General features: G+C 40.3%; 1 protein-coding gene across 3 annotated transcripts in view; it reads right to left on the reverse strand.

Moving 5' to 3' along the window:
* Positions 1-1,262: 1,262 nt before the first annotated feature.
* The window catches only part of fibcd1b (fibrinogen C domain containing 1b), a 147,132-nt gene continuing 124,972 nt past the window's right edge, over positions 1,263-23,422 (reverse strand). For all 3 annotated transcript variants that reach the window (XM_042509842.1, XM_042509841.1, XM_042509840.1), the window contains 2 exons: positions 8,104-8,283; positions 1,263-3,612 (listed from right to left, as the gene is read on the reverse strand). In XM_042509842.1, the coding sequence (XP_042365776.1) occupies positions 3,347-3,612; positions 8,104-8,283 (446 nt within the window). In that variant the 3' untranslated portion in view covers positions 1,263-3,346. The remainder of the gene's footprint in view (positions 3,613-8,103; positions 8,284-23,422) is intronic.

Genomic DNA, 23,422 nt, shown 5'->3' on the forward strand with positions numbered 1-23,422 from the left:
TAAAATGTGAATGTTTATTAAATGTTGACAAGAACATTAAAACACAGTATCAAGATTCAGCAAAACAATCTATAGTACTTCACCAAAAAGAAAAGAAAAAAGAAAACAGAGTTAGTTCTGCGCTGGGACTGAAGGAACGGGAGAACTGAGGGCCGGGGCAGAGCAGAGTGGGGCAAAAAGCAGAGCAATAAAGGGGCAGGGAGTCGGTGGCCGGGGAAGAGAAGAGAGGAGAATTTAGGAGCTATGGAGTGAGAGGGAATTGGCAGCAGAGGCTAAGGCAATTAAGGAGGTACACAGTAAGAAAGATAGAAGGTTTGGGGACCTGGGGGATCGATCAGGGGGTTGCTGATGCACTGTAATGAGCGGGATAACTGGGAATGATTAGAACCTCTGATTTCACTCTTTTATCATCTCTTCCATTGGAGACTTAGCAAGCTGCAGCAGAGAGAGTGACTATAAAGGCATTCACTCAACAAAAACACAGAAAGGGGGGCATGGCAAATAATACTTTACATTTTAATAACAAGGGGCGACATAGCATTAACATATACAGTGAGCACAACGTCGTGTCGAGGCGAAGGTAGAAGATTTTGGGGTTCTCGGGGGGGTGGGGGGGGGGTGGGGGTACGAGCGCAGTTTCAACACAGTACCAGAAGGTGGTGTCCACTCTCATGGGTTCACAATCACAATAAGTAATAGTTCGTTATAATTATGTAAATCTCTCTGTTATCGACACAAATAGCAGGGGGAGGCGAGTTGTACATAAGCATCACATTACTTCAAAATTCCACAGAGACGCACTCCCGCTCTGTCGTCTGGCTCATGCACATGGGCATGTACAAACCGAAGCATGTGCATATACACACAGAGACACCGTAGACGCGCACACACACACACACACGCACACACACACCCTCTGTCTAGCACAGAGACACACATTTGCATACGTTCTCGCACGCCAGTCCCTTCTCCTTGAGTCACCTCTTTCCAACTTATTTTATCCTCTGACATTATCAAACCTCAAACTCTGTGCCATTGTAACATCACTTGTAACACGTGTCTGTGCTTTGATGCTGAAGAGAGGTGGCAGCAGTCCGCCGAGACATGACGTATAGCTGCAGAGATAGCAAAGGGAGATCCTTCCCTTTGACAGAAAAACTCACAGCTGTTCCAGTGTCAGAGGTATCCGGTGCAACGTTTGCTGAGTGCTGCACGTTAACCCTCTGTAAGCTGGGGCAACACCCTCCAGCACACTTTCCATACTGTCTCCCAGTGCCACGGGGCTTTCCAAAGCCGAGAAAGATCACATATGTCCAGCGAAGGCAGCTAAAGAGGTTTCAAATCTTTCTCATATTTTTGTGCCTTCATAAAAAGATTTATATTTGTGCTGCAGATTTGAACGGGCATGTGCTTTTAGGGGTAATCACATTCTTCCCCTCGTAGCCGACTTCCGGAGCAGCACTCCGGCTTTTTGTTCAAGCAGAGGAGGGGAAAAAGTTCTGTAAATACTTTTTTTTTCTTGTCATTTTAAATCGGTGGATTTTGTGAAGTCCATGTGCTTGAGTACTCTTTGTGTTTTAGCATAGTAAGAAAACAGCTTCACATGCTCTAAAAGTCATACACACTGTACAATAAAATCTACAGATCATTTTTTAAAGCTTTTAGTACATCCAAACAAACTCGGTGAAAAGGGAGAAAAGTTCACCGATAAATAAAATAAAATAAAATAAAAAAGAAAAAATTAGGATTGCACTATAATCTGCCCACAGTTTGCCTTTGTGTTTTTTCTTCATCACATTTTTTTTCTTTTTTTGTTATTCTTTTTTTTTGTTTTGCTTTAGGCAATTTAGTTTTTGCCATAACATGTTGCAGAATTCCTACTCAGGAGAAAAAAAGACAGTGGTTGAGAGTGTCAGATCTTACTTCACAGCTCCCTTTGCATGACGAGGAACCGTGTCACACGAACAAATCCACCTAGGAGAAAAAAAAAACAAAACAAGAGACAAACCAAAGAGGTGGGAATGTTGGGGGGCAAAAATGTAGCATTTCCTCAACAGGTCTGAGAACACAAGATCAACAAGGAAAGGCATGACAGTCTGATTCCTCTTTAATCCTGTGATCCTGTCGGTCTCCTTAATTTCCTTTAACGTCTTTTTCTTCCTGTCACATGTACATACATTACAGGCTTTGTTATTGATGTTAACTTCCTAAATGGAGAGTGAAAGGTACGCCAGCCATGCATCACGTCTGCGCTAAACATTGTAGTAGGTCGAGACGCTTTACTGAACTCATGACAGGAAATTGATAATGTTAGAGAACTCTGACTGTCTCTCTCTGCCTTCAACACACACACATACACACACACGCACATACACACAAAGTGCTGGGTTACCATCTGTGAGTGCTGCATCAGTTGGCCAGTACTCAGCTGGCAGGCAGATCAGACAAAGTGCCCAATATGCTCCCTAATGGCCCAAGTCAGATGAATGAGATCCTCCGTTGTCTCTTTCTTTTTCCCATTTCTCTTTCTCATCCTTTTTGCACCTCCTCTCCTTGCACTTCCTCTCTCACCTTTGATCCACCCCGCCCCTCCTTTTTTCCTTTCGACTAATTTAACTCTTGTCAAATTGTTTCCCTGTTCTCTCCGTCTCTGTTTCCGTCCAATTATCTGAGGCCCGACACTTCTCGCCACTACCCTGCTGGGTCTCATTCACACAGATCAAGGATGTAAATGTGACATAGTGTACCACTGCGCTCTCCCTTCTCACTGCTGGACTTCCTTTGCAGATGGGGAAAAAGAAGGATTTCTAGCTCCTTTTCATATTTTTTGCAAAGAGTTTGTCTGTTTCTATTATATTTAACTTCTTCACTCACAGATTTTACAGCAATGGGCAGTGAGACTGAACCACAATCAAAGTGCCATGTCAGCACAGATGGGAGGTCAGAGTTACATGTCAGGGACGAATTACTGGTGTGTGATCCTGCAGGCGATGCTTGGCCCACCATGTCAGATTGAGTAAAGCTAGCGCAGTGGGCTGTGAGCTCTGGTATGTGTGATCTGAATGATCAAAAATATGCATGATGATGGTTACTTTTTGTTTTCAAGAAAGGGACCGAGGGGAATGGTAGCTGGCATGGCACGAGCAGCTGAGTGATGGAGAAGGGGAGCAAAAAGGGAGTGAGACATCGGGAGGCAAACAGCAGAGTCAACTAAACTCAAAGAGGTATGTTTTTTTTTTTTTTAGTGAATAAACAATATCAAGACAAGTAACTCCGCCTAACTGTCAGAAACAGTGGTTTGTAATGTTTCAAAAAACTTTTTTCGCCTTTTTTTCTTTTGTCTTTCTCATTTATTCTCGGGGTCGCGGGTAGGTCGGATCTTCATCTCGGAGAACTTGAGGGAGTACTGCCAGCCAGTCCACGAGGACCACTCGATGCCATCGGCGTAGGAGGTGTGCTGGCCGCGCAGGTACTGGCCGTTAAGGTTGGAGGTGTGGCAGTTGCGGTACCACCAGGCACCGTGGTAGAAGGAGGCGCAGTTGTTCTCTGAGTGGTCGTTGTCCCGGTCTTTGGTGGTGAACTTCATCCCGTTGTGCTTCAGCAGAGAGTCACCTAGGGCATGAAAGATGTCAAAATTTGAATGTGTTAGTACATACAGTAGATAAAAATGCAACATGCTCCATCCCAAGTTGTCACATATTACCGCTTTGCAGTGGAGTTCTGCACCTACATACTAAGCCCTAGGTGTCCGTCTATGCCTGCTGTTCAAGTTCTGGGTTGCTGCTACCGTGATTTCAAAACAAGCACATGGTGGGATGACGCGGCATGTGGTTATGTTTAGGCAATAACAACAGCACATGGCCAGGGACATCAGCAAATGCACATGCTGGCACAGATGGTCAGGATTAGGGGAAGAAGGCAAATGGTAAGGTGTAGAAAAAAAACATCCCATTTAGTCAGGAAGCGAACACTGGACTTCCGCATAAATGTCAAGGGTTTGTTGGACCCATCCACTGCCCCTCGCATTCCTTATATTACATTGTTGGCACAGTGTTTTAACCTGAGGGCGTCCTGCTGTGTTAGGATAAAGAAGCACATTTTTGCTACCAACTTGTCAAATGCCGATGTTTGGTCTGCAGCTGTACACATCAAACTACGATGCTCTGTAGCCCTCTAGCATCAATTTTGGACACTCGGGGACAGCATATCAATTTACGCTTGTTACATGTAATTGGTCTTTTTTAAAATAAACTTTGATTTTCACAGGTAATGTCCAGTTTCCACAAATGCATAGTCTTCTTTAAAAAAACATCTTAGAACCTGGTGAAAACTTTTGCTTTTGGGTTTACTTCCTCTGCCTGTCGCAACACTGCATCCCCATATGAAGCCATCTAGTGACAGCAAAAGCACATTACACCAATGCATGTAAAAACAAAAGAGTGTCCATCACTGCAAGGTCAGCCTACAGCTGATCCTGACACAAAAGGTACAAAAAGAGTTTCTTTATGATTAATAACATCTGCAGTTTAGTATTAAATATGCATTTGACCAATTTTAGCAATAGTAATGATATAAAATGCTGTAAATGAAGAAGTACTTATTTAAAGACTTTAAAGACTTAGGATTTTATTCACAAATTATCACAGAATTTCACACAGCACACTGCATTATTGTTAAAATCACTAAAATCACTTTTAAGTTCAACTGTTAAGTTTTGTTTTTACATGGAGCATGAATAGTGGTCTCCAGAGTGAAAGTCCAGGGTTTGTTTAACCCACCCACCTTCCCTCCCACTTGCACTCTGCTGACTTTCTTGCTCTTTACACTACAGCAGTGGCTGCTAGCATCAAAATGCTGCCACTTGGTGCGTCTCACACTGCAGCTAAAGGGTGCCTCCCTGCGTTGGTATCTCACACCGACTGACCCCTGACCAAACATCAGTATTTGACGAGTTGGACTGGATAAAGATATAGATTTATTCAAAAAAATAATGAAACAAGTTCTCATAAACAAGAGGAGCCTGGAGATAAAAAAAAAACACATCTTTTTTCTTTCTTTCTTTTTACAGCAACAGCTATTGCATCTCCTTTGTAGCTTACCCCAAAATATTCTTGGATCTGAAACCAATAATTAGACACATCCACATGAGATTAACTTCAAAATAGTAGAGGACCTTTCAATTAATCATTTCTATGAACAGCGGTGGATGATAGAATCAAAAATAAAGCTCCACAGCTCTCCAGAGTATTGCTTCTCATTATCTGAAGCAGGAGGTCAGACAGCTTCGTAGCCAATTTATCAAAGGCACCGTGGTGACCTTTTTATCTTCCTCTTTTTAATAACACACCCCCAAAGGTTTGTCAATCAGTGGGCAGAAGACAGAGTTGACGGACTTCACCACACACATACATATGTCAGTCTTCACTCTTTCTTGTTACATCAGTGTTAATCCTGTGGGTATTTTTATCACTGCAACTTATTTCTTGAAACGCATACATCGCCAACGAGGGGGCAATATTTCCTGCAACCTGTGATCGTGAGTATGATAATGATGCACTATGTGGCACAGGCAAGTTAAATCACCAAAGTGCCCTTAATCATGCTCTCCATTTTAAGTTTGATCTGCACGATTAAATTACTGAGCTAAAAACACCTACTCACAATATAAATATGTCGATAATTGCTTTTCAAGCCATTGCTCGAAGAGGCTTACAAGTAAAATGAAAGCAATGTTCTGGCAGAAACCGCGCCAGACAAAAAGTTTTCAGCAAATGGATGTTCAAACAGATCGTAATGTTCAATAAACTCCCCCCCAGCTCCCCTGCGCTCCCTGTCCTCTTCCTTTCTCTCCAAAGCAAGCTTCACACTGTGACCAGAAGTGGATAGAAGGATAAAGCCGAGAGCGGAATGAAAGACCGCTCACCAGTCATCAGGTGATGGCTAACAGCTCGTCAGGGCATCAAACAACCCTTAATTGCTCAGAATGTGGCCGCCTGGCTCCTTACCCTCACACTGTGTCCCACTCTCTCCATTTTGATATTACCATGGTAACCAGTCAGCTGGAAAAATAATCTGACAGGCATGTCTGGTATTCATGTTGTGTGCTGCTCGACATTAGCAGGAAAAAGACAGTGGGGAAGAAAAAGAAGCAGCTCGATGGCGTCGACGATGGGATGATGTCCAGGGGATGTAGTAAAGAGGAGAGAGGGGGAGAAAAAATAAAACAAAACAGAAGCACTTAAAGGCTCATTTGCAAGGCACTTGATGTCACCTTGGTGGCTGGGGGCCAGCAGCCTCCTTTGATGCCCATTAAGATCCAGCTGCTCACAGCCCAAATGAGCACCTGTCAGCTGATCGGAGAGCAGCCACAGCAGAGCAAAATACTCCTAATAATAATAACAGTGGCAGCCTAGAGGGAGGTGAGTGTCCTGGGAGAGTTTGAGTACGCTTAATTTGACCGGATTCAAATGACCAACAGGCGGATGAGTTCAAGGTCAGGCCGTGCTGAGGAAAAGTCAGGTGCATTACAAATCTGGGGAAAAAGCTGTTTCATAAACAAGACTTTTTTGGGCTGCTCCTTGAAAGTAAAAGATTTGAGTGATCAGTTGGAGACCCCTCAGCCGACTGAGATTTCATCAATTAGAGCATTTGTTGGGTTATTTTTGCTTGTAAGTGTGCTGTGCAATGTACCTTTGGGGACGTTTTGGTCCCCAAAATTTTGCTGCACAGTGAGTGCTCTTGACTTTCATACTACTCGTTGATACAAGCAGTTGCGGACATGCAGGCAACACCACGGAGGGAGAGAGCATAGATGTATTAAGAAAACCTGGATACAGTGGCGGTGGGGCCCTATTTATTCCTATGAGAGCTGTTCAATAGTGCATGAAGCAAAAAACCTGCTATTTCCGGGGTATGAAAGTACCTGCAATTTCTGTATTTTGGGGCCCATAGTACATGAGCATAGAAACTTGGCAGCTAAGTGTGCCCAAGCGGATAACTTCCGCTGGCAGAGTGACTGACTTCCAGCGCAACGCTTCGCTAGCTCGAATAGCGATCAAATAATTTAAGCTTGCCGCTCTCTTTTTGGCATTCCAAATGAACTGAATGGATTAAATCTAGATATTAATACAAGTCATTTTGTAGGGGTTTTGACGCTCACCAAAATATATTGACTGATTGATGGAAGTCTCTTTCCCAATGTAAGTCAAAAGTCTTTCTGGGCCCTATGGCATCACGTGATGGACTCAGATGGTGTAATTGTACTTCTGGCCACTATGTAAAATTTGCTTCAAAGCCTGAAGGCGTGGTGCTGTTTCTGAGGGCGAAGGAAAGAGGGAAAGCAACATGGGGGGGGGGGGGGGGGGTGAATTTACAGCTAACAGCAACTTAATATGATACAGTCTCAGGCTTTTGTTTAATATCTGGTGCAAAAATATTGTCGTACATTTGCAAATAGGTGCTGAGCCCGTTTATATTTTAAAACTTTATATGTATATAAAACAAACTGTTGAATATTTGTATTTAACTGCTGAATTTGATTTGGCTCACATAATTCTGAATTGGCTACAGCCCTATTTTTTTTTACTCCTCTGTCCCTTAGATACCTCTATCCTCATTTTTATTTACCTTTCTTCCTTTTCTTCTTTTGCACCTGTCTCCTTCGTTCCTCCATCCCAGTTTCTTCCAGCCCTCCTTCCTTTCTTGCCCCTTCTTTTTCCTTGCTCCATCTCTCATATCTGTCCTCATTCTCTCCTGTGTTCTTGGAGCAGCGCTCCCCAAAGGTTCTTTAAATTGCTTCTTCATTTCAACGGCGGGGTTTTTGTTTACGCTGCAGGTCAAGCAGTGCAATTAATTGGCAGTAATTTAATCAAGGTGACAGGTAGCTGGCTTGGATCTGATGGTTGGGGAGCAGAGGCGCAGACACTAGCTGTCCCTCTCCATGTGCAACTGCCTTAACAAGTGGACACACCTACTGCACTGTAAAAAAATAATATTATTTCAAGGCAGCGTGCACTTGAAAATAAAAAATAGTGTGTACCAATCAGAATACAAGCACAGCAAATAGTGCAGCCAAAGTCTAAGTAGTTCACTGAGCATACGCACCTGCATTGCCAGAATAGTCTCCCACAGTCAAAGGATATCCATCATCATCAGGGTCGACTGAGAAGAGGCCTACTCCAAAGGTTCCATACTGGGCATAAGCGGTGCTATTTTCAAAGTCCTCCAAGTCAATACGTAGCTCATAGTTCCCCTGGATGGACAGGGCATGGATCTGCTTCAGCCCTGCAGGGAAAAAGAGCGAGACACAGACCAAAACAATCCATTACAAAGTACTATCGTTGTTCTCAGCAAACAGTTTAAAGCTATTTCAGAAGCCTCTCAAGGCCGAACATTTTCTGGAAATAAGATGTAACATGGTTTTTGTGCCATTTAGTCTCCTTGTGCATGTGTAGGATTTCTTTCCAAAATCAGATTAAGAGTTTCTTTTCAAAAGTGCCAAAAGTGTCTGCTTCTCACAGAACTGTTTGCAGTGAAGACGGTGAGACCAGCTAAAAAACAATATATGTGATATTAAATGAAGTAATGACTATGAGCGAAGCATCACACAATGGGTTTCTGGGCACAGATACACATCACGATCAACAGGTTAACGCTGACAGCCCTAATTTAAAGATATTGAACATTTTATAAAATATGGTTCAGGAGTGGAAATGTAAGTAAAATGCACATGTAACAACAGTGATTAGTAGACTGACTGAGTTTAAGGCATGTTGTTGAAATGATTTTTTTTTTTAAAGCAATCTCATCATCTATTTTGTAGACTGGTGAATGATTTAAAAAATACATTTGACAAATACATTTTGGAGGTGCTGTTATCTATAGGTTATTATGCAGTGGTTTTATTGGCCTCGGCCCACTTGGGATCAAATTGTATGTAGCCTCATGAACTGAAACGACAACGCCTGCATTAGAGCATCAACACTGTAACACAACTGTTGGATATCAACTATGTTTGGCATGTTTTAAAGATATTATTTTATTTAAATCTGGCAGAAATAACCTCTCCTCTCTCGCCCGTCTTGGCCTCAGTACTACTGGGTTACAGCTCATGCATAACCAACCCTGACTGTAAAAGATTGTAAATTTGACTGTAATTGCTTTGGACTCTTCATGACAAGGTGGAGTGTCCTGAATAAAGGAGATGGTGTAAAATTATTGAATCTGTCCATGCACTACATGAGAGGTGGACAAAAAACAAAACATGTTTGTTTTATATATACATATATATATACAGAAGTTAGAAAAAAAATATGAAAAGAACAAGTTCAAAAGGAATTTCTGGACTATTCCTTCAGAGACTTAAGTATTTCTTTAACTAGAAAAGCTGAATTTTCTATTGTGACATACAATATAAAGCCTCACAGACCTATCCATGAAGGTGAATTGCTTTTTTGAATCAACTCATTCTCATTCATTCAAATGAAAAGGCATCTATTACTATAATGCAAAATCAACATCAATTCCCCACTCTGTCTCAAATCATGAAAGACAGTCCTCCAACACCTCGAGGATATTGGTCTCAATACAAAAGTTAGTTTTAATATCAAAAACTGAGCAAGGTCAACAGCATCACGCTGCCTCGTGGTAATGGAAAAATGCACAGTATTTTGAAGTCAAGTGTAGTCTGAACTCTGTAAATTGTGTGTTTTAAATGGACTTGAGCTGCATTCAAAAACACACTGATAAAAGTGTTTCAGCTCTCACTACAGTATTAATGCGATCTTTTAATTTGCCTTCAAGCTGCTGTGCTCTCATGCTGTATATTTTATGCTGTTCATGCTGTATTGTATATTATAACAGCCAGATAAAGGCTAAATAGGCTAATTTGATATACTGCCAGAGCAGGCGTTACCAAAAAAACAGGTGTAACATGTCATTGGTACAATTGTGCAGGAAAAGGTGTGTGACCTTGTTCAAGAGTGTTCTAGTTTTTAAGGTAAAAATAATACATTTCCCATCTCTAAGTCTTCATTAACTTTGGATTTTGCACATGTGATTAAGCATTCCAGCTAATTAATGTGTTTTATTTGCCACAAATAAAAATGTAAATTTATTATATTAGCATCACTACTTTTACCATAAAAGGCCAACTCATACAGGTGCTTGAGACAGTGAAAGAATCAAACTTGCAATTTTTTTTTGATTAAATCTACTACTAATACTTTTAACATCACAATTTATAACAAAAGTTAAATACGTTTTCAGGCTAAATATTGTGCCAGAGTGCATAAAGAAGAAAGAGCTTTGTCCATTGAAATGGAGAACTACACCAGCCTACTGAGGCCGAGGCTAAACCCCCAAAATCCTCATATCCTAGAAATGCTCCTGATTACTTGTGACAAAGTCCCTTCTGAAGACCATTTTATAAATGAAGACACATCACATCCACCTGTCTCAGCTATTTCAGATTCAAACCTGCCATCACTTCATCAGATGCCCCCAAACTGATCTTTTTAATTGTTGCTCAATCCTTTGGAGAGAGTGTGCAAGACAGAAAGTGCCAGGAGGAAAAAAGGGTTTCCATCCCTTCTTCCTTGCCCCCTCCTGCCCTATATTTCCCCCTGCTGTGCCGGAGTGATGGCGCATCCCAGGGCAAGTTTTCCTCTGAGTTGATCAAAGGTACGAGAGGAACAGCGTGTCAGGCGGAGAGAGGCAGGAGGAACGCAACTTGGGTCCCTTGAACGCAAAATTCAAGGTAGGAAGACAAACAAAAGTGAACTCAAGAACTCCGTTAAACAGCCTTCCTCCTTGCATATAAATGCAGTCTATGCACTGTTTATTCAGGAGGCAAATAAGAAAATGAAATAACATTGGAAAGATGATGGAGAAGCTTCAAAGGTTCCGTGGTTAAGACTGAGGGTCGGATTTCAAGCATGTAGAGGAAGCTGCAGGCTGCAATTGCCGGTTGAAGGTTTGTGTCTTCCATAATGTGACTCACCATTAAAAGCAGCGGCGCCACAGGAAGGAAGATGTTTTCATGAACTCGGAAAGCCGTCATTTTACCTCCTACTGCAATCATCGCCCTTGCAAATGAAGCTCATTCTCCCCTTTTTAAAGCTTACAAACCTCAAACTGACTTTGCCTAATTTGAATTCCGTCGTTGTCAAGAATTGCACTCTGAGAGCGCCTCGTCTGAAGTAGAGGGCTAATTTGATGACAAACACAGCTGAAAGAACCCATTATTATTCAGAGACAGAAGCTTGCAGTCTGGGCCCAGGCACTTAGTTTGGATTTAATCTTGCCCAATGGGAGGTTGATCCCGCTCTTTTCGTTTTCACAGTGGATCAGAAATTTGGAGGTGGAGAATCAGTCATTAATATGTCCATGGGCAGGTAACTCCGAGCATATCAGTTTCCTGTTAATTCTCACACAAGTACGCATGGTGGAAACACACACAAAATGCAACACATTTTCCCTTTCAGAGAAACAAAAAAAAAAAAAATCTCATTTGCAGAAATAAGTTTTCATGTCGTAGCCCCTTTGAGAAAAAGTATCAATCCACACAAACACCTAAGGGAATAGCACCCTGAGGCGATTTGACAAACTTCAAAAGAAAGACTTAGGATGTTTTCTCTTTCAGAAAAAAAGAAAATAAAATACCAGATGCAACACAACTCTATTTAAAGACTCTGCGGCTTCCAACTGTATTTACATAACTTTAATTCAGTCCCTAATTAAAGCCCCAGAGAATCTCAGCGAGACTCTAATTCAGAATAATTAAAGAGGAAGACAAGTGAAATAACAACAGAGACTCCTTTGGTTCAAATCTAAATGCTCAGGTGTAACTCTCTGTTAATTAAATGCTATTGTTAGGTTATTCAAAATGGGCTCTAAAATACAAGGGAGAACTTTGAGGTGTTTTGCTTCAGTATTAACATGCTGATTGCTCCACTGAGGAGAGACTCTTCTCTCTTCTCACTGATTTGCCATTTAAGGGGAGTTTAGCAGAGAGTTAAAAAAAAAAAAAAAAAAAAAAGAAAAAAAAAAAACTTCTGTCCCCCCGTTGGCTTTAGATGGGCAATTAGGTTATGCTTTCTTTATTCTCTGTGTTCTGACTGGTTTAAATTTGGGCCATATTTAGGTACATTATTCTTTAATTGTGTTTGTTTGTATTGTCTACTTTGTTTTTTACTCTGAAGGACAAAATAATAATAATCATTACTAGTATTATTACTGTTTCATTTTTTCTGAAAGTGAAAATAATAAAGTCTTTTTTTTGAAGTTTGTCACAACCCTCCAGGGGACTATTCCCTCAGGCATTCATGTGGATCGGTACGTTTTCTCAAAGGACTACAACACGAAAGTTATTTCTGCAAATGAGTCATTTTTGTTTCTCTGTATGCATGTGAAAGGTAGTTGCACTTGTGCTTATCTCAGTGTGTGTCTGTTTCCTGCATATGTAACAAGACCAATAGTCTGCAGCGTTGCAAGTGGCTCTGGGTGTCTGTAGGCTGCTTGGGCACAGTGTCTCTTTGAGCTAAATGCTAAATATAGCATGCCAGTGTACTGACAGTAACAGTGTCAACACGCTGATGCTCAGCAAGTTCAACATTTACATTTGTCACCATCTTAGTCCAGCATGTTAGTATGCCAACACCGGCATTAAACACAAAATACAGCTAGGGTTGTTGTCATTAACTTAATGCTTATTTAGTAGGGGTTTATTCCTTTGAAACTTGAGGAAATTGGCTTGATTTCACTCAAAAACATGAAAAGACGGCAACAGAAGAAGAAATTACCCAAAAATGAGTAAGAATTAGTGAAAACGTCCAAGAAAATTACCTCAAAATTAGGAAATGACCTGGGGAAAGTGCTTAAAAATACAATTTAATTTCTAACCTAGTTTCATTAGTAACTATTATTATTATTATTATTAAGAATACAGTTTTTCCCTAGCTTTTTTCTTTTTACCCTAGACATTTTTTTCCTTTAAAAAATGATTTTCGAAATCTACTAGTTTCTTGTAATTTGCGGAACTTTGACCCACCAGTTTGTTCAGAGGTTAAAGGTTTAAATACGTGTGATAGGGAACTGAAACCAGCACTGGAAAAGTTATGTCGCTCCAGGTTTTAAAGGCTTGAATCACAAGTTTCATCACAATATGATGGCATACTGAATTGTTGGGCAACGATACAGTACTTGCGGATATGACAAAATCTGCCATAATACGACTGGATTCAATTCAGGTGCCAGAGACTGATATGAGAAAATATCAGTAAATATTAAGGCAGCCTCTGAAAGCTGAAGAAGTCGGAAACTCAGCAGCAGAGATTCCTTAAGTCAAAGTAAAAAACGTTGTTGCATACGTTCAATTGTTAGCAAAGTCAGCATGCATAAGCTCAGAGAGCTAACTTTGTTACATTAACACAAACGTCCTAAAAATGTCAATAAAGGAACAAACAGCCAAGTCTGAGTCAAATACAGCACTTAATATCCTCATTTTACTTTTTCATTCTTGCTGCCTAGCAGTGGCTGGCTAGCACTATTTAAATGTTTAGGGAACGATGTTTGCTTAATTGTTAATGGTGCCACAGACCTGCCGTGGGAATTTCAAAATAAAGGCATATCTTAAAAATAATGTCATAGATCAATGTTTTCTCTTTGCATGAAAATATTGGATTTTTGATGATTGAATCAATATCAAAGACTGCATAAATAATGGATGTAGTGTAACAGCTGTGACGTCACCCACTGGTTAGTGGACTGGCATTTTGAAGCCTCGAGTCTTACCAAAGATCCTCATTTGGCCATTGCCGTCTTGTATTTCTCAATGTCACTCAGTTGGCTCCAACTTTAAAGTTGCCTAATTTTGGGCCCTAATAACATGTAAACAAATGAGTTCCTCACAGTTGGAAGTAATGTTGAAATTAACTATAAAAAAAACCCAACATGTTTCTGCTGTAACGGGCAACTTTTGGCACTTGGCTTCTGCATTGGCTTAATTTCTCAGCCTTTGAGGTTGCAACTCAATATATTGATCCAATTTTGTTCATTTCAGCCCTAGTATTAAGTCATAAACCAATATTGGACAAGTTACAAATTTGACCATATAACAACACTAGATTAAAAGTCAGGGAATCACCAAAAAAGATCCACAGCTTATTGCGCCCCCCCCATACTATCCAACACGTTAAATACATTATGAATGGATAGCAATCTTCTTTAAACTTCTTTTGACGGATAAATCTCCATATTACACAAGCAGCACTATACAGGAATAATTACTCAATGTCATCTACAAAGAAGATAAATAATGCTGGCAAAATCAGCATCTCATTTTCAACAATCAATGTGTTTACTGATAAGGAATCTCATTTGGAGTGTGCCTGATTAACAAAAACGTCGATGGGACAAAAATCTTTAAGCGTTCTTTGGCATTAAATCATCCATGTCATTAGTCTCCTTTACAACGTCTGCTACAGTAACACCAGAGCACAGAGCTGAGAGGCAATAAAGTGCAGGACCTTCCATGGTGTCCACTGAGGGCTAAATATTATCTCCGTTATGTCCATTGTTATGAATATTGGTGGCAAAAATACATAAAAATCCCTCTTCTCCATATGGAAAACAGGCCAATTTTAAATTTAGAACTCACTAATACATGTGGGAGCCAACTATTGGTCATTTTCTATAACAAATCTATGAAAAATGACAATAAAAATGATATATATCTGCAATTACCTCATTAAACTGGGTCATGGTAATCCATAACTCATTTTCCCATCTCTGAGGTTTATGGGAAAGAGGATAAATTTAGCTTGTTTAGAACATGAAGACAGTAATTTGTCATTTTTATCTTTTATTCATTCTGAGAGGGCATGCTGTGCTCTCCAAAAACTAGAGAAGAAACAAAGTTTAAGCTCCTCCTGACATTGATTAAACCGTTACCACCAGAGATTCCAGCTCCTTAAACGTGATTTTACAGTTAATGAGACTGACATCAATGACTTGATTAAAAATGTAGCAGACCTCCGTGAGATGTCTCCGTGATTCTGCTAAAAGGCCCAAATATTAATGATTTATTTGCTTTTATTTGAAAAGTATGTAGGGGGGGATGTATTGGATGCTTTTAGGGGACGGGGTTACAGTCTCAGCGTAGTGCAGCACTATAGGGCATGAAGGAAAAAGAATAAAAAACAGATCTCTAAACCCAACAGAGAAATGATTACACTTCTCTGTGCCGCTTGTGACATTTCTCAAAGTTAATTATTCATCATGCTTTTCTCCCTCTGTTGCTGGGGGGCAGCTCCTGAGACTGTTTCGGCTGAAAAGGAGAAAAGGAGCAGCACTCTTCCGTCTCCTCCTCCCCCGCTTCCTCCCATCATAACTCAACCCCTCCTTCGTTTTGTCTCTCTTTTTCTGTTTTTTTCTCCATCCCTCCCTCTTGCTTAATATCCCTGTCAAGCTGTTTTACTCTGCACAGATTGTGGATGGGGAGGAGTTAGAAGCGGACGGGCTATTTCCATCGCTGCGAGGACACACGCCGTGCCCTTTAGCCTCGGGGGCTCGGCTAGTTGAAGGGGGCCTGTGAACATGCGTCTGCTGAAAAGCTTGCTGTCGCCCGCTCTTAGGGAATAGAGAAAGGTCCGCCATCGTCGGCTTTCCCCTTGTCATCAAAAGAAAGGAGCGCCGGGAGAAAAACAGGGACAGGTGTGCGCTGAACTCTTGCCGCTCCCCCTGGAGCCCACGGTGACATTTGGTGGGACAGAAAGCAAAAAATAATTTAAAGATTAACTGTCACACCTCTGACACATCTATGGCTGTTTGCACGTTTCCTCTTCCTAAGAACTGTATGTTATGTATCATATACTCTTAGACAGAAAGGGTTCCAAAAATATTCTACCAAAAGGACTGAGGTTCTACCCAGAACCCTTTGCTTCTGGAGAATGACTACGGATTCCATTGAGAACCAATTTTCATTCAAAAACCTCTTTTTGGAAGAAAGAGTTTTTCAAGGAGCGCTGAAAGTATGGGTGTTAAAAAATCCCCACTCTCAAATATTCCAATGTATCCTATGAATTAGCAGCCCACTATCGATGTCCGTCCTTCATGTAAAGTTACATAATTAACATAAAGTTATGGAAGTTAGGTTTAGGAATTAGAATTAAAGTTTCTGTGACTGGGTTTAGGAAGAGCAATATGGTGAGGACGAACCTTAAAATCCCTCAAAGTTCACACAGTGCCCAACACGTGTCTTCATGGGAAAGTTGTAAGGCAGAAACAGTGCAAAAAAAACCAGAACCCAAAAAAGTTGGTTCTCAGCTGTAAACAAAAGATAACAGGTTTTCCTTGACCTGACAGCGTGAACTGTGACAACATCAGTGGGCGTATCAGCCCATTCTACACGGTGGAAAGAGGGTTGAGATGCCGACAGTGGAGAAATCAACAGAAAATTTGTCAGACAAAAAAGAGCATGCAAACGTCTAATTAATAGTTGGCTCAAGATTGTCTTTTGGGTAAAAACAAATATCTGTAACAACAGAACAAAAGTTTAGAGGAAATCATGTAATCTGCACTTTTTCTTCCACTGTTTACTTCTTTTGAGCATTGTGTAATGCCCTCCGTTTATTACACATCCTTGATTACTATGATTCCAGGCAAAACTGGTGGAAATACAGGCTGATTTGCAAGATGGGAACAAGGTTCCAAGATTTTTGAATGGAACCGGTTCAAGAACCAGAGCTAATTTGAAGGAAAATAGGTAAAAGGAGGTCTGGGGTGGAACCTTTTACAGATGGTTCTGCGTATAAGCCCTTATGTCAGGTACTTGGCAGAACCATTTGAAAGGGTTCCAGGGAACTAAAGAGGGCTCTGCAAAAGAACCTTGTATGATTCTAGTAAGCGCCTTCATTTCTAAGAGTGTAAAGAGGAAGATACTATATGTATGATTTTTAATCCCTGGTGACAGACTTTGATTTCTAATGTTGGCTATAGGGAGGGATATACTACTTTTAATATGTTTTCTGCTGTATGCTTTGAAGTATAAGCTGCTGATCCCCCTCGTACAAATATACAAAACTTGGAAAGTGCAAATCCTTTAACCCTTCCCACTCACTTTTCACTTTGAATGGTGAATGTTCAGACTGGCTGTAGATCAAACCAGATATGGTCCAAATTTTTTCATGCTTGTTGAGGAATAGAAAAGGAGTGTGGGGGCTGCACTTTCTGGCGTGCTTGGTTACACTCATGCACACACAAGCGCCCTCCGTTTGGCAGACAGAAGCAGTGCATAAGAGGCTGATTCCACTATATTCAAAAGCATTTCTAGACTGAATATTCTTTAACTGAATGAACATTTTGGCGGTACTATTTGTTCAGCGGCAAACACACGGTGCTGTTCCCCAGGCTGAGTCTAACTTGGGAATAATGATCTTGGGAGTGTTTGTTCACTTTGCCCACAGCGCCCTCATTACTGCTCTCAGGAGTCACTTGCTTCATCTTTGAAGATAGATACATTTAGCAATATATTATTAATACATATTGTTTCCTTTGAATCCTTGTGGGTTTCTGAGCAGACAAAAGCTTGCTCAGTCGCATTTTTCAGACCTGCAGCATTTTCACTAAATTAAATCCATCGTCTTTAATGGCAGTTACCCTTACAGTGCCATCGATGGAGGCGACTCAGCATGACTGCAGGTGTGAAGATGCTCCTCCGTAGATCCGATGAAAGAGTGTAGGATGACAACATGAAGGAGGAATTATACGACAAATCTGTGACTCCTCTTTCATTTTGCAAACCCACCACACACAAAAATGTTAATACTGTAATCATGCGAGCAGTATGACATATCTAAATCAAATTCTAAGCTTGGGCTGTTGTTTGTTATTATTTCATAGTCAAAAGTCATATTTAAGTGGCCAGTGTGTGCACACAAAGCTATAGAGGTTCACAAAGGCAAACAGTGACTGAAAGCAAAGCTGTTTTTGTAGCAATCCAGTGGAGCTTTTAAATGACAGAGAGCCAGAGAGAAAGTTATTATGCTGCTGTTCTAATGTAAGGTATAATTAAATGTTAATCCAGCATAAAACACGTGTACACTGCACTTTAAAATTCTCTTTCTCCATCAGGGACAGCTCCAACTGCAATAAAATGATTTTAAGTAGCAGACGTATTTTGGTGTTTTTTTTATTGGCTTAAAGCAACAAAATACCATATTTTAGCTGCCTCACTGCAGTGAGTGAAGGCCATGTAAATCAGAAGGGGTCTGGAGGCTGTAGTGATCAATATCAGTAGAGCCAATATTAGGCTATCTCAATGATTTTTAAGCTTTCAGGTCTTCTTAAATGTCCATATTGGTAGGAATGCCCTTTAACACTTCCAAACTCAGCCCCTGAGCTAGCCGCTCATACAGGTGGTTGTAAAAGCAAAGAGTTTCATACAAGTGAGCAATATAAAATATTATGTTCAAAACTTTTGTACTAATAATATATCAATATTTAGCCATTTGTCCATTGCATGTTTTTCAACAATTTACTTTCAGCAAACTTTTTCCACCAACTCTATGTTAGCTTTTTCAGCATTTTGTAATTAGGCCTAACTTTAAACTAGCCAACTATTTTAACTCTGAAGTTAAGTTTTGCTAGGCTTTATTTTAAACACGTATCAAGGCTGATTAGCTATCTAAAATCGTTTACCTGACAGGTGTGGCATATCAAGATGCTAAATAAACAGTATGATTACAGCAGGTTCAAGGTTGCCTTCATATGTAGTTTGATCACACAACACAATGCTATAGATGCCACAGGTTTGAGTGTGTTATTGGCATGCTGACTGCTGGCTAAACTTTCATTTCACGACCATAAGACATCTCCATTCTTATTCCCCTGAAATTGGCAGTATATCCAATCAGCCGAATAACCACATAAGTTGGTTCCGATGTCAAACTAACAGATCAAGAACCTAATAACAACGATTGGTATGTGGAAGAGCTTCGCTGAGACAGTTTCTGGAGGTTTGTGCAGAAATTCTTCAGTTGTGAAATCCAACTGTTGCATCAGCTGTTCGGCTGACTGGGATATGGTTGGATGTACTGCCAAATTAACAGAAGCAACACTGGAGACTGCTTATGGTTGTGAAATGCATGACTGCAGGAATTTAGATGAACTTTGGCAATATGTTATGTGATCAAACTTTGCATTTTAGAGTGGCCTTTAATCATGACAGGCACACCTGTGTAGAAGTATATCTATTGAGTACATGAAATAGTCTATGATCTTTAACTTAAACCTGTAAAGAAAAAAACAAAAGTGTTGTGCTTAATTTTTTGTTTAGGATATTTCAACAGTTTGTCCATTACTTTTTAACTTCTTCAACCATTTGTTGTCATATATTTACATAGCTTTTAATTTAACTCATTATTTGCAGCTGTCTTTCAGCCGTTTATTCATTACTTCCAGCCAGTTGTTTAGTATCCCATAATTGAGAACTAAAAGACATGTTCAGTGTTGAACTCATACAGAATGTATTTTGTCATGAATTTTTGAGAATCAGTTCAGTGCAAATCTATGGGATAGAAATATTAAAAGATTAGACTATAAAGACAGGGTGATTTGTTTCCCCCTGATCTGTCATCCCTCAGCCTGCCTGTCACTTTAGTTCTACTACTCAAACGTCCCTATGATACGCAGAAAATGTAACCAATGGCAACATATCAGCTTTGTCTACCAGGGGGTAAAAATATAAAAAGATTGAAGAAAAACAGAGGCAGAATTTAGTCATATGGTCCAATAACCCCAACCCCCAACTCCCACCTAAGCCTTGAGGTTTTATGTCTAAAACGATCAGTCGCGTAACATTCAGTTTACATAAATACTAAAGTCCTGGGAGATGTAGTTGGTTTGTCTCAGTCACTCACAGGTCAATATTAGCCTTGATCCTGTAGATTAGATGGAGCTGTGGGCTGTGGCTAACCATGTACTTAGACCAACAGTGACTTTGTGGGTGTGTACAACTAGAAAGTTGTGCATATCTGTAATATCTGAGAAAGTACAGTAACCATAGCAGTTACAGCACTGCTAAATTGAGAATCTAAAGATGTTTTCATGTTTTTTTCTATGATCTTTGCAGATAATGAGGTGTCTGTGACTACACCTTGTCTCTGCTCATTTAAAATTGAACCTGCTTGGCTTGCTGCTGTCGCCGAATCACTGAAATATTTCAGCCAGCTGTCACTCCCTTCTCTGTAGCACCACGTCTCCCAACACTCATTTGAAATGAATGAGTGCCGGTCACTTTGTCTGTTGTTGCTGCTGCCAGTGAGAGCTCACAGCGAGACGCGGAGGAGGTGACAAGTTCGCTCATGTTGCTTGTAATGTAGCTTGAACAATTTAATCTCATGTTTGCACTGGATGGTGAGCTAGTGAGCTTGATCTCCTTCAACACAGGCCCTTATCTGTTTAAAAACCTCTCCATCCCCCTTCTTGCATTTTTCTGTCATGATTATTATTAATGAGCAGGTATGTTATGTCAAAAGATCTGGACAGACAGTGGTTGTCATGACAGAAATTGCAAAGCTAATTGGTAGGTTTCATTGATGTATAGTAGTGATGATTAAAACTATTGCATTAACCCCTCCAACTAACATTTCTACCACAGTTTAATTGTTCAGATTTTTAGAAATTGTGTCATATAGGTTAGACTACTTATAGTCTGTGTATTACATCAGGCTGTTCTCACAAACTGTTTGTACATTTTCCAACAAAAGTAATAGGCCCAAATTTGTACATATGCCAAGTATTTTGAAATATTTGAAATTTGAAATGTGCTGATGGGAGTAAACAAGGAAGCAGTCCCAAGCCGTCTCGTAAGAGAGAAGGTTGTTGTTGTGGATGGGTCGAAAAATCTGGACTTTTTTCCCTGGGACTGTGCTGTTAAAATGCGCGTTCATAACTGAGCGAACTTTGAATGAAATTTGAGTCATCTTAAGGTACGTCCTCTTCATGTTTCTTTTCCTAAACCTAACCCTAGTAACTTTACATGCCAAAACCTTAAGACACCCAACTACGTTTTTTTTCCTTAACCTAAACATTGTAAGTATACTTGCCTTGAGCTCTCCTCCACAGACTTATGTTAATTATGTAACTATATGGTAAGGATATAATGTCATTTGTGGGCCACTGATTCAAAGGATATCATACAAACTGTTGTATGTACACCTTCATAGGATACCGTGCGAACCGTTCCATGAGGATACATTGACACAGCAGATTTGTGTCAGAATGCCCCTAGTTCAAAGAAGGAACAGGAGTGCTGACACAGACGTATTAGCCACAAAAAAAAAGAAATCCCACCCCAAAAAGTCTGTAACAATGTATGCTATATTGATAGTATTTTCATTGCTTGCTTTTAGGTGGGACTTTTTTCAGTGGCTAAAATAACATTTTTTCTGTAGCACCCGTCCACAGATGCAGATTGCTAAGCTCCACACCAGGGGCAATGCTGACCGCAGTCTACTGTATGTAATTCACTGACTATGGATAAGCATCTAACACAACCCCACTTCAAAACATCCAAACTATCCCTTTAAAAACGCAACCACTGCTACCAATAATACATCAAGAACACACACTTATTTCACTTCAACGCTGACTCCCTCCATGTTTATTTCCTTCTCATCATTTGAGCATTTCACCGGTAAGATCCACGTGGAATTTCCTCGTGTATCGAGGTCCTGTTATGATATATTATGCATAAAACATTGCCTTTGCTCTAAGAATAATTCATGCAGACATAATTGAGCACAGAGGAGGAAGTCCAAATGTCTGCTATGACTATGCAGGCGACAGTGATTACGAATGGTTATTATATTGCACGTGCAGGTTGGGTTCACATGTTGACAAATGAGTAGGAGAATGAATATTGCCTGTAAAGGCATGCATAATTTTTTTTTTTTTTTTTTTATATATATGTAGCTGGCTCTTTTCTATACTGATTTTAATAAGACAATCATTGAAAAGTACACTGCACTTCCTTGCAGTTGTGTTGTCTGTTTAAGCCCTGGAGCGACATCACTTTCTTTTCTGCTTTAAGATGCATTTCACAAGTATTTAAACCTTTGATGTCATTTAAAAACCTGTTAAGAAAAGTTCCACAAATTGCACAGCATTAGTAGATCAAGCAAATTATTATTAAGTATCTAGGGAGAATGGAAAAAAAGAGAAAGCTAGGTAAAATCTACATTTATAATTATCATCATGACATATTTAAAATTATGCTCTAAAACAATTACATTTTAGGCACCTTCTCCAGGAAGCTTTTCTTTTCTATTGCTATTATTATTTTTTTTTCATTTTTTCTTATTCTTTTTATTATTTTTTGGATAAATTCCTTGGGTCATTTCTTATTTTGTTGCTCATTGCCTTCTTCCCATATTTTTGAGAGAAATCAAGCCACTTTGTTCAGGTTTCAAAGGGTCAAACATTTTGTATCAGCTTTGATTTCTCAGAGCGCTTCACGAGTGCACCTCATCATTTGGATAACACCATGTGTGGGCAAGTGGGCCAGATGTCATCCTACTGGTCCACTCCAGACGCTCTTCAAAAGCAGCAATGTGCCGAAGTCAGAAATCATTGAAACTGCTGCTGAAGTCTGAGATATAGCCAAACCAGCTCGCTCGTTAATCCTGATCACCCAGGATTCATTTGTTAGTGATAACAAGGACACGTAAGACTCGGGTGACACAGCAAATTTAAATCCCCGAGGTCATGCAGATTCCAATGTTGGCTAACATCACATAAGATTAATCTATGGGATGCCAGACGGCTCAGATTGATGTCAGTATTAGATTTCAGGTTAGCTTTCAACCTCTCGCCTTTGTGAAACTAAAAGCTTCCAAATGCCATCCACCGGGCAAAATAAAGGAAGGGATTTTGCTCAAGTGGCAGGATTTGAGTCATAAAATCGTGAGAGAGAAGAATGAGAGCCAACAAGCCATCACATCTGATATCATCAGAAATTAACCTTCGGGGTGGAAAGACTGAGCCAAGAGTGGCGATGGGAGATACAGAGAGAGAAAGAGAGAGGCAGGTACAAATGCTGAGGGAGTTGGCAGGCCTGTGAGGCTGTAATTCAGGGAGAAGACCACATTAATATTTAGAGGCGCTCTCAGGTAAAACAAAATGAGCAGAGCAGGCCCAGCTTGACAGGAAGGACTGGCAATAGTCAGGGCATAAAGATCCACTGTGCAGCAGTTACACACAGACACATAGCTTCAAGGTCTAGCAGTAGAAGACAATTGTCTCAGACAGTAAGTACATTTACATCAAAAAATGGGAACTTAACAATAACAGGCCATAGCACATCCACAAAGGAGGTCTTCACAGCTCTAAAATTTTGAACCTGATCTGAAACACACCCTTCGAA

The sequence above is a fragment of the Plectropomus leopardus genome, chromosome 20 (assembly GCF_008729295.1).
Source record: "Plectropomus leopardus isolate mb chromosome 20, YSFRI_Pleo_2.0, whole genome shotgun sequence".
Lineage (NCBI taxonomy): Eukaryota > Metazoa > Chordata > Actinopteri > Perciformes > Serranidae > Plectropomus > Plectropomus leopardus.